The 12,201-nt window shown below is 39.6% G+C and overlaps 1 protein-coding gene across 1 annotated transcript; it reads right to left on the bottom strand.

Annotated features, from left to right (window-relative positions):
* Window positions 1-794: 794 nt before the first annotated feature.
* LOC138869436 (uncharacterized) lies at window positions 795-1,586 on the bottom strand. The gene has a single exon (XM_070147056.1). It carries the CDS (start codon window positions 1,584-1,586, stop codon window positions 795-797), a length of 792 nt encoding a protein of 263 aa, XP_070003157.1.
* Between the last annotated feature and the right edge of the window lie 10,615 nt (window positions 1,587-12,201).

Genomic DNA, 12,201 nt, shown 5'->3' with positions numbered 1-12,201 from the left:
TCTGGTCATCGGAGCTGCTATAAATGAAAACCCCTCCACAAACTGATGGTAGTAGCCTGCCAAACCCAAAAAACTCTGGATCTCTGTAGCTGATGTGGGTCTAGGCCAGTCTTTGACTGTCTTAATCTTCTTAGGATCTACCTAAATACCCTCTGCTGATACCATGTGACCCAAGAAAGCAACTAAACTCAACCAAAATTCACATTTCGAAAACTTAGCATATAATTAGCCGTCCCTCAGATTCTGAAGAATGACCCGAAGATGTTACTCATGCTCCTCTCGGCTACGGGAGTAGAGCAAGATATCATCAATGAAAACAATTACAAAGGAATCCAGATAGGGCTTGAACACTCGGTTCATCAAATCCATGAATGTTGTTGGGGCATTTGTCTACCCAAATGACATCACTAGAAACTCATAATGCCCGTACCGAGTGCGAAAAGCTGTCTTAGGGACATCGGGTGCCCTAATCCTTAATTGATGGTAGTCGGACCTCAAATCAATCTTCGAAAACACCTTGGCACCCTGAAGTTGATCAAATAAATCATCAATCCTCGGCAATGGATACTTGTTCTTGATGGTGACTTTGTTCAACTGCCGATAGTCTATGCACATCCTCATCGACCCATCCTTCTTCTTAACAAACAACACTGGTGCACACCAGGGCGAGACACTAGATCTAATAATGCCCTTATCCAGCAATCTTGCAACTGTTCCTTCAATTCTTTCAACTCTGGCGGGGCCATGCAGTATAGCGGAATAGAAATGGGCTGAGTGCCCGAAGCCACATCATTTCAAAAGTCAATATCCCTATCGGGTGGCATCCCCGGCAGGTTTGTAAGAAATATCTCCGGAAACTCACAAACAACTGGTACGGAATCCATGGAAGGAACCTCTACACTGGAATCGCAAACGTAAGCCAAATAATCCAAACAACCCTTCTCGACCATATGTCGACCCTTCATATAAGAAATGACCCTACTAGTAGAATGACCAGGAGTCCCTCTCCACTCCAATCGAGGTAACCCTGACAAAGCTAAGGTCATAGTCTTGGCGTGACAGTCAAATATGACATGATAAGGTGGCAGCCAATCCATCCCCAAAATGACATCAAAATCAGCCATATCAAGAAGTAGGAGATCTACACGGGTCTCAAGACCCCCAATAATAACCACACACGAGCGATAGACACGATCTACGATTATAGAATTACCTATCAGTGTGGATACATATACAGGAGCACTCAAGGAATCACGATGCACAACAAAAAACGTAGCAAAATAAGATGACACATAGGAGTATGTTGACCCTGGATCAAATAGAACTGAAACATCTCTACTATAAACTAAAATCGTACCTGTGATAACGACATCAGATGCCTCAGCCTCAGGCCTGGCTAGGAAAGCATAACTTTGGGGCTGGGCCCTGTCACTCTGAACTACATCCCTAGGACGGCCTCCCACTGGCTGGCCTCCACCTCTAGTGGCCTGAACTCCACCTCCGATACCTCGAAATCCACCTCTAGGTGCCTGACCCCTACCTCTAGCTGGCTGATCGGGCGGTGGAACACCCGGTGCCGGAACCATGGCATGAGAACCCTGATGCTGAGAACTACTCGATGCTCGAGGGAAAAATCTAGCAATATGCCTCGGATCGCCACAAGTATAACAAGTCCTCAGTTGCTGGGACTACTGACCCTGAAACGGACCTTGACGGCCTGAGTAACCACCTTGAAAACTCTGGAGCGAAGGTGCACTGATAGGAGCTGGTGATGCACTACAGGGTAGCTGATCAGAATACTGCATATGAGAGCCATGGCCACCTGAAGCACCATGAGAAGCCTGAAGTGCTGAATGAAACGGCCTTGGAGGATGGCCCCTACCAAAAGAATCCCTACCTCCAGACGAGGCACCACTGAACCTACTAGAATGACGAGGCCTCTTGTCAGACCCCTGACCACTCTCCTAAGCTAGAGCTGCCTCAACTCGCCAGGCCATATTGGTCGCATCCTGAAAAGAAATCTCGCTACCTGTCTCCTTAGCCATCTGCAATCTGATAGGCTGAGCGAGTCCCTCAATGAACCTCCTCTCTCTCTCTCTCTCTCTCTCTCTCTCTCTCTCTCTCTCTCTCTCTCTCTCTCTCTCTCTCTCTCGGTAGGGAGTATAAGAAGATCATGACAAGCCAAATCAACAAACCTAGTCTCGCATAGAGTGATAGTCATAGAACCCTACTGAAGATGCTCGAACCGCCTGTGATAGTCCTCTCTCTGAGTTATAGGAAGGAACTTATTGAGAAATAGCTGAGAGAACTGATCCCAAGTCAATGCAGGCGACCCAGCTGGTCTGATCAATACAAAATCATTCCACCATCTCTTGGCGGGCCCTATCATCTAGAATACAGCAAAGTCGACCCCATTAGCCTCTACTATCCCCATGTTCCGCAACACCTCATGGCAGCGGTCAAGATAATCTTGGGGGTCCTCAGAAGCTTCCCCACTGTAATGAACCGGGAAAAGCTTGGTGAACTTATCCCACAGACGTCTCCGTACCGATCCCTCAGACTCTACCTAGCTTGTTCGTGAATTGTGAGACCTAGGCAACCTAGTGCTCTAATACCAACTTGTCACGACCCGGATTTCCCATCGTCGGGATCGTGATGGAGCCTACTCTTGAAAGCTAGGCAAGCCAACAAATACAGTTTTATCACATTAATTATTAACCAGAACAGAAATAAATAATAGCTAAAGCCAAATAAAGATAAAGTGCAAAAGTGTTATAATAGTTCAACAATTCTAATACATGACTACCCCAATGATCTGGTGTCGCAATCCACGAACATCTAAGAAATTCTACAAATACTGGTTCAAAAGAAGTACATCTGTTCTCAAATTAGAAAGAGACAGGTAATCCAAAACGGGGGAGGAGGGGGACTCCATGGTCTACGAACGCCATCAGATCTACCTGGGTCTCCCGTGGACTGAAGGCAGCAACCCAAACTCTGCTCACGAGGTCTGGCACCAAAATCTACACAAGAAGTGCAGAGTGCAATATCAGTACAACCAACCCCATGTACTGGTAAGTGTCGAGCCTAACCTTGGCAAAGTAGTGACGAGTCTAGGACACAATAACAATATAAACCTGTGCAGTTAAAGCATATGCGAGAAAGTAATAATAACAAAAATTTAACAAATATAACGGGAAAAGGGAAACATGTTGAGGGGAATATCAAATTGTGACAGTAATACAATAAAGAAGCAAAATAAAGATCATGCTTTGAACCAACAGAAGTAACAACATAGTAACATGTGCACGGCATCACCCTTCGTGCTTTAACTCTCGTCCTTACCATAAGAAACAATAGAAACGGCACGGCATCACCCTTCATGCATTAACTCTCTCATAATCATGGCACGACATCACCCTTCGTGCATTAACACTCATAGAATATGGCACGGCATCACCCTTCGTGCATTAACACTCACAGAATATGGTACGACATCACCCTTCGTGCATTAATACTGACTCACAATATCGTGCACGGCATCACCCTTCGTGTTTTACACTCTTCCTCACCCAAACAATATAAACAACAACATCCCAGCAAGGGAATCAGCTATAACCAATTTCGTTTTAGCAGTTAAATTCACAATATAAGTCTCAACTTGAGTCAATACTTAACAACTACCCAATAACAAGAAAATACAACAAGACTTGTTCAACTTGAAGAATAACCAGCTTAAGCATGAACAATATGTAATAAGAGACACAATGGTCACAATATAAGACTCACTTGCATGTTCAACATCAACTTATAGATACTCGTCACTACACCTATATGTCGTACTCAATACTAACACATAGCATATAGGACAACAACACATATTCCCTCAAGCTAAGGTTAGACCAAACACTTACCTCGATTCCACGGCCAAACTCAAGCCTCAAATACCGCTTTACCTCTCGGTTTCACTTCTAATCCGCTTGTATCTAGTCATAATTAACTTAATAACATCAATAAATGCTAAAGAACTCAATTCCAATGCTTAATTATAGATTTCCAATATTTCTCCCAAAAAGTCAAAAATCGACCCCGGGCCCGCTTGGTCAAAACTCAAAGTTTGGACCAAAACCTGATTACTCATTCACCCTCAAGCCCGGATATGCAATTGGTTTTGGAATCTGACCTCAATTTGAGGTCTAAATCCCTAAATTTTGAATTTCCCAAAAACACCCAATTTCCCATGAAAACCCCTAGATTTTGTGATGAAATCTTGTAAAAAGATGAAGTAGATTGAAAGAAATGAGTTAGAAATTGTTTACCTATGATTTGGGGAAGAACTACTCTTTAGAAAATTGCCTCTTGAAGTTTAGGGTTTGAAACTTTGAGAAATGAGTTGAAAATCCCGTCCAAAACTCTTTTGAACAATTACAGATATCGCATTTGCGATCTTGGGTTCGCAAATGCGAACCTCGCAAATGCGAACAATTCATCGCAAATGCGAAGAATGTTCAGGACCTGCCTTTATCGCAAATGCGAACACTTGTTCACAAATGTGACCTGTTCACATCGCAAATGCGATGTTGAGCTTCGCAATTGCGAAGGTCCCCTCCCAGCCCACTGATCGCAAATGCATCTTTCTTCGCAAATGCAATGCCTGCAGACTTGAAATATACCAGTAATTTTCTTAAATCTCAAAACACTCCATGGCCTATCCAAAACTCATCCGAGCCCTCGGGGCTCCAAACCAAACATGCACGCAAGTCTAAAACCATCATACAGACTTGCTCGTGCGATCAAATCGCCAAAATAATATCTTAAACAACGAATTTAACACCAAAACTCATGAAATCCTTAAGAACATTGAAATTTCTATTTTCTCAACCAACGGTCTGAATCACGTCAAATTACTTCCGTTTTCCACCAAATTTTACAGATATGGTTAAAATATTATAGCAGACATGTACCGGGATCCGGAACCAAAATATGGGCCCGATACCAACAAGTTCAAGCATTATTCAATTTCTAAAAACCATTATATTTTTCAGTTAACAATTTTCTTCAAAAATTTATTTCTCAGGCTAGGGACCTCGAAATTCGATTCCGGGTATACGCCCAAGTCCCATATTTTACTACGGACTGTCCGAATATGGGTCCGGGTCCGTTTACTCAAAATGTTGACTGAAGTCAACTTAAATCAATTTTAAATTCAAAACTCAATATTTTTCTCAAATTTCACATAAAGGTCTTTTGGAAACGTGCCCGGGCTGTACACGCAAATCGAGAAGAAGTGAGGTTTTCAAGGCCTTGGAACTCGGATTTGGATTCTAAAACAAAAGATGACCCTTTGGGTCATCACACTTGGTAAATCCTCAGAAAATACATCAGAAAATTTTCTCACTAATTGTTTCCTTTCTTGTGTCATTTACAATAGCTAAAAGACCCAAGCAACCTTTCTTCAGAAGTCGTTGAGCCTTCATAAAAGATAAAACTTTGCAAGTCTCTAGAACCTGATCCCCTTTTAGAACAAAATTGGGTTCGTTTGGTATCTCAAACTTAACTATTTTTGCATGACAAATGACGATAGCTTAGAAAGAAGATAACTAATCCATTCACATTAGTATGTCAAAGTCAATCATATCAAGTACAGTAAGGTCAGCTAGAGTATCTCTACCCTCAACCCAAATCTGACAAGCATGATACACGTATTCGGCTAATAGAGACTCTCCAACATTAGTAGAAACTAAAAAAGGATCATTCAATAGCTCAGGTTGTCTACTAAACCTCAAAGCAAAGTACGAGGACACATAGGAGTGAGTATATCTCGGATCAATCAACATAAGTTCATCAAATGAATAGACAGAAAGAATACCTGTAACTACAACATTCGAGGCCTGACCATCCTATCTAGTAAATGCAAAAACTCTCGCCTAACCTCTACCAGCATTTCATTATCCTTGATTCATAGTAGCACGGTCTCCAACACCTTGACCTCTTTTCCTATACCTGTAGCACCTGAAGTATTACGAGTAGTCTAAGTAGGTGCAACTGACTAAATAGAAGCCGGGTTGAAATTCCTTAGAGGCTGAGGGAAATCCCTCAAATGATGTCCCAACCGGCCACACCGAAACCACTTTCTAGTTAGAACACGACATTGGCCCAAATATAATCTACCACAGGTCTGGCAGACTAGAGTATGGGCATATATCTGCCTAGAATTACAATATCCAGATGATGATAGTCCCCTAGTACCATGTCTGTAATGTGGTATGTATGTGGACTATGAAGACAAGTATGTCCCTATTTGAGAACCATGTTGTTATTGTCCCTGATTTCCTGCTCCACGATTTTCACTAAAACCGCCACTGAAAGATCCCCCTGTCTTGACCTTCTTACGTAAATCACTGTCTGCACGCTCATCACATCCCTTGTTTTCAATCTTTCTAGCAAGATCGACTGTATCAGAGTAGGACAAAGTCTTCATCTGTAAGGCTACTACATTGTATAGATGACCAACTAACCCATCAACAAACCTCTGAACTCGAGCTTCTTGGGTAGGCACTAAGTAAGGAGCATATCTAGCCAGATTATGAAATTTGGTGTTATACGTTGACACATCCATATCTGGAGTCTGAACCAATCTCTCAAAGTCTCTAGCATATTTTGCCTCAGGCTGTCTGGAAGAAAATGATCCATGAACAACTTACTGAACTCGTCCCATGTCAGTTGTGTTGCTCCTACTGGTCTTCCTAGCAATATAGTTTCATACCATGTGTTGGTCATATCCTCTAGTTTGTATGTTGCGAGCTCCACGGCTCACTCACTAGAACATCCTAGATCACGTAATGCCCTGAGTGTCCTATCCAAGAAACTTTGAGGATCTGTTGAATTATCAGAACCTGTGAATTTTGGTGATTTCAATTTCAGGAACTCTTGTAGAGATACCTCTTTATTCCCGAAAGTCTGAGTCTGTGCAGGTGATTGTGCTTGTAAAGTAGCATGAGGAGCTTAACTTCCACCCTGAGTAGGCTCTAATGCCTCTAACATATTCAATAACCTTGCCACTACGTCTGCAGGTAAGGCAACAGTAGGTACAACAACTGGCACTGGTAATGGAGCATCCTGAACCCCTTGTTCTTGCACTTGATCTGGCATAGTAGCTTGGGCTTGACCCATGTTCCCAACTTCAGGTTGAGTAGCAGCTCGTCTTCTAGTTTGATAAACCCCCACTTGGCCGCCACCTCGGGTAGTACCGCGTCCAACAGATGAGGGTGTACATGTCCTATCCATCTACGAAAGAAATACTCCAAAGTCAATATCAAGTTATCTCAACGCACGATCAAAGAATGAAAGAAGGAAAAACATTCCTAGATGTTCAGTAGCCTCAAGATCATAAGTGTGGGCCCCTACATACCCATGAACAAGACTCTACAAAACATTGCTCCATACTCGGGACTTAAAGCCTAAGCTCTGATACCAACTTTGTCATGATCCCATTTAGGATCATGACCAGCAGTTAGGAGCAAGTGCCTTCAAGTAAGCCTCATCGTTATTTTACAAAAAATCGGACGGGGCTTCTCCTGTTTTTGGACTATCCAAAAATTTCCTTATCTCAAATCAACAAACATCTTAATATCAATCCAAACAACAATAACTTTATTAATTAACCCAAACAAATATCTACCATTAATAGTCCACCTACTAACAGCTAGAAATACTAATTAAAGTCCAACATTGATAATAAAGAGTGATACTCAACATAAGTCTATAATAACAAAAGAATACTCATGACACTAAAAGAATGACTATGGAGCGACTCTAAGAGTTCAAAAAAAGACCATAACAATAAATAAAATCTTCGTCCACGCGAACAAGTGCAAGGCTCACCAAGAACTATCAGCCTGTGTTCTCTAATTAACGAAATCCTCACCCACGTCAACTGCTATCTCTATAAAAAAAAAATTAGCGGGGAGTGAGTCGCTCTCAATGAGTAATAACACTTAACCACAACCATTTTTATTGGGGACAAGTCAAAAAATATGCTAGTATATATATTAAACAGAAAATATCATAATGATGCCCTTTCAGAAACAATAAACAACAATCAGTCTCATCATGTTTTTCATGTATTATAAATCAATTGACAATTCGGTAATAAGCTCGGTAAATATTGTGTAATATCAATATTCATGTTTGGGAGGTTTCAATGAATGGATCATGTAATCGGTATAACTATGGACTTCTTCGCAAGAAGTCAATATAACGATAGTCCCTACTCGAGGGAAATCAGTAACGATATGCTAGTTCTACCTTCCCACTAGCGAGGGCTGTAACAGTAATCGGCAATTACAACGTGCACCAGGTCTAACGAACCGTCGTTAGCTACGGGATCATTCAATGTCTCCTCTCATTTATATTTGTCTCTGTAATCCATATATACTTGTTTGAAAATATTTTAAAATAATGTAGGGCATATCAGTTCTTATCAAATCATGAAATTTGTTTCGATAATAGTAAATTCAAGTAACACTAAAACATATCTAGTGATAACGGAATATTTAAAACAACGATAATCATCTCAAATAACTATTTCGGTATCATATCGAGTAAAAGACTTGTCCCACATACGACTCAAAATAATTGGTAACATATCCATATTAAAAATCATGTGTAAATCATGCAAGTTATGAAAAAATAAATTGCGGTAAGATTACTACTCACATACTCGTGTCGAAATACCAAATGCTTCGCCTCGAGCAATTCGTACAACTTCCTCCCGTCAATCTATAATTACATAATATCGATCTCATGTTAATTTCCATGTTTAGGCTAATTCATAGCTAATTTAGAATACCCAACCCTCGAGGTTTCATATTTGAATCTTAATTCGCCGAATTATATTTACCCACGGGATGAGTAATTTCTAATCTATCAACTCTAACCTAATCATATAATTTATTAAGGCGAAATGGCATCCTTGCTACTTAAACTTGTATTGAATTTTAAAGCCGATACACGAATTTATATTGTTCCCATTTGAACACTCAAACTCACATATCCAGTAACTAATAAACCTATTTGACTGTTGGCCATGCACATGTGGCAGTAACAGAGATGATGTGGACAAGGTGTGTGCAAGTTATGAAAATTACGCGCGTGACTACAATAGTTTTGATTTAAAAAATCTAAAACTAGAAAAAAAAATACAAATTAAAAAGAAAGAAAATAAACCAGACCCACTTCCCCCATCCCCGCAAAATTCCCTTTACCCGCTGTGTTCTTTCCAATCCTAAACCCTTTCCAATTCCAAATATTAATTCCCAGAGCTTCATCCACCTCCTCAAGATCCTCGTATCCCATCTTCTCACATATTCTCTCCGCTGTCTTATGAAACGTCGTCGCCACATTCACCGCCGTTTTAGCAGAAGCTTCAATAAACAAACATCCATTACTCTTCACGAATTCCTCGTCTTCCTCTGCACTAACAGCCTTAATATTTTCTCCGGCGTCACACTTGTTCCCCACCACTATTACTGTCGTGTCGCCTTATTGCCGTATATCTTCAAGCCAACTCGACGGCCGCTCGAAAGTGTGCCTTTTAGTCACATCGTAAACAAGCAAAGCTCCTGCAGCGTCTCTGTAATATGCCCTCGTAATTGACCGAAATTTCTCATGTCCCGCCGTGTCCCATATTTGAAGCTTGATTAGAAGTGAAAAATGGAATGAATTTTATGAAAGTTCATGACTGATTGAGCATATGGTCAAGTGATGGCTGAGATCTTTCTCACAATGGTAGCGATAAAAGGTGTAGAAGGAATAATGAAAGAAATAAAATAAGAAAGAAATTTTGATAAATTAATTATAAAAAAAATGGGACCCATTGATGACACGTGAAAAATAATAAATGGTCTTAGTATTTGACGTATTCTTTTTGTCAAGCAATTGAGCTACACGCTCTGGTGAAGGGGTTTATTTATAATCAACTGGTTGAGTTGAGGTGCTAAAATGGGAAAGTCAAAAATTTATATATCGACTTTAAAATCCGGTACAAGTTTAAGTGGCCAGGAGGCCATTTCGCCAATTTATTAATCCAATTCTATAAAGTTCTATGATTCTTCAGGAAGAAAATTCTCAATTACATGAATGAACTAGTGTAGTTTCTATTACTCTGTAGAATCTTTCGACCATTGGAAACGAAATTAAAATCTACCATAAGCAGAAGCTCAAGTATTACCCGTAAGACTTAATTAGTGCTTAAGACCTCAACAGTTATAACTATGGTTCTAACGCACTGCACCAACTTCTTCCTCCTTTATTTGCTCTTAATTTATTTATTTTTTGTTTTTCGTTTTCCCGAAGCTTTTTGCTTCGTTCCCCTTCCCCTAACCCTTTTCAATTTGGCAGATATGCTTTCAATGGGCTTCGGCCCTTTTTGCTTCAATTCCTTATCTCTTTGTTTTCCTTTTTTTTGGTTTTGTTTTATTAGTTAGTTTCTTTTTTTTCTGCTAATTACCAATACACCATTATTTAAAATATAGGGTATTAGATAAAATAAGGGTAGTCCAGCTGTATGCGCATGTATTCACATGTATTCGTATTATGTATTCATGAATACATTATCAAAAACGCCTAAAATCAGGGCAAGTCCAACTGTACGCGCATATATTCACATGTATTCGCGCTGCTATATTCATGAATACAGCAGTAAAAACGCCTAAAATTAGGACAGGATAGTTGTATGCGCATGTATTTACATGTATTCGCGCCATGTATTCATGAATACAGTAACGACAATCACCTTAAAAATAGGTATGTTCAGCTGTCTAAGAAGGAAAAACATAAATAGCGTATTTCATGCCTCAGTGATAGTATATACCATAATACTTATTTTGCTATAAAATATAAAAAGCAACTACAAAAAAATAATATTTTAAAATAATTTTGATTTATAATAAATAGGGTGTATACCTTTGCTATAGGAGGTAAAAATTGGGGGAAGTGCACGGTTAACCACTAATAACACATGTATTTACTTTTAAGCCATTGTTTAAAATGTCTTTAGTTTTTAGCCACTGCTTTAATAAACTTTAAATTTTCGGACGAAAATACCCTGTGCTCATGTCCTTAACTTTTGAACTTAACTTCAAGACTTCAGGACTACATGTCCTTAACTTTTGAACTTGGAACTCTAAGTTTAGGACTTCAGGACTACATGTCCTTAACTTTTGAACTGTAAGTTCAGGACCAAGTGTCCTTAACTTTTGAGCTTGTTAGTCTAAGTTCAGGGCTATTGTCCTTAACTTTTGGGCTTCTTAGCCTAAGTTCAGGACCTATTGTCCTTAACTTTTGAGCTTGTTAGTCTAAGTTCAGGACTTCAAGACCTACTGTCCTTAACTTTTGAACTTGTAACTATAAGTTCATGACCTATTGTCCTTAACTTTTGGGCTTCTTAGCCTAAGTTCAGGACCTATTGTTCTTAACTTTTGAACTTGTAACTGTAAGTTCAGGACATATTGTCCTTAACTTTTGAGCTTGTTAGTCTAAGTTCAGGACCAAGTGTCCTTAACTTTTGAACTTGTAATTCTAAGTTCAGGACCAAGTGTCATTAACTTTTGAACTTGAAACTCGAAGTTCAGGACCAAGTGTCCTTAATTTTTGCTACCGTTAAGCATTGAAAATGCAGAAACCTCCATTACTTCTTTTGCTTTCATTCTCATCCCTCAAACTTGCTAATTTTGAGTTACTACTACTAGACTTGGAAATATTACAAGTAATCATTTTGTTCTTATAAATTGTAGTGTTTTCTATTACTCTGAAAAAATACAAGAATTGAGTTCTGTTTCTTTTTAGATCGTGAACTGTGAAGAGATAGAAGAAATATGGCAGAAACAAATGAGATCGCTGCAGTCAAGTCTTTCCATTGCAAAAAGGAGCTTAACCCTTGATGATTCGAGGAGGAACTTTTATGCGTCCGTCAATCCAACAGATGAGAAAGAGTCTAGTTGCACAGTTCTTCTCCCGAAAGAGATAGAAGAAAGGGTAACACAATCTTTTCATATTAATTTTAATAGGCTAGTGACTACTATTGCTAAATATTGAAAATGCTGGATAAAAAAATAAATACCTCTTTAAAAAGTGGCTACCCCATATAATTTTTACGGTAAAATTTCCTTTCTACAACAATCTCGAAAAGGAGTCCATCTA

The sequence above is a fragment of the Nicotiana sylvestris genome, chromosome 1 (assembly GCF_000393655.2).
Source record: "Nicotiana sylvestris chromosome 1, ASM39365v2, whole genome shotgun sequence".
In the NCBI taxonomy this organism is placed as follows: Eukaryota; Viridiplantae; Streptophyta; class Magnoliopsida; order Solanales; family Solanaceae; genus Nicotiana; species Nicotiana sylvestris.
Note: the sequence above shows the minus strand (reverse complement) of the source record. Positions and strands in the feature narration are given on the sequence as shown.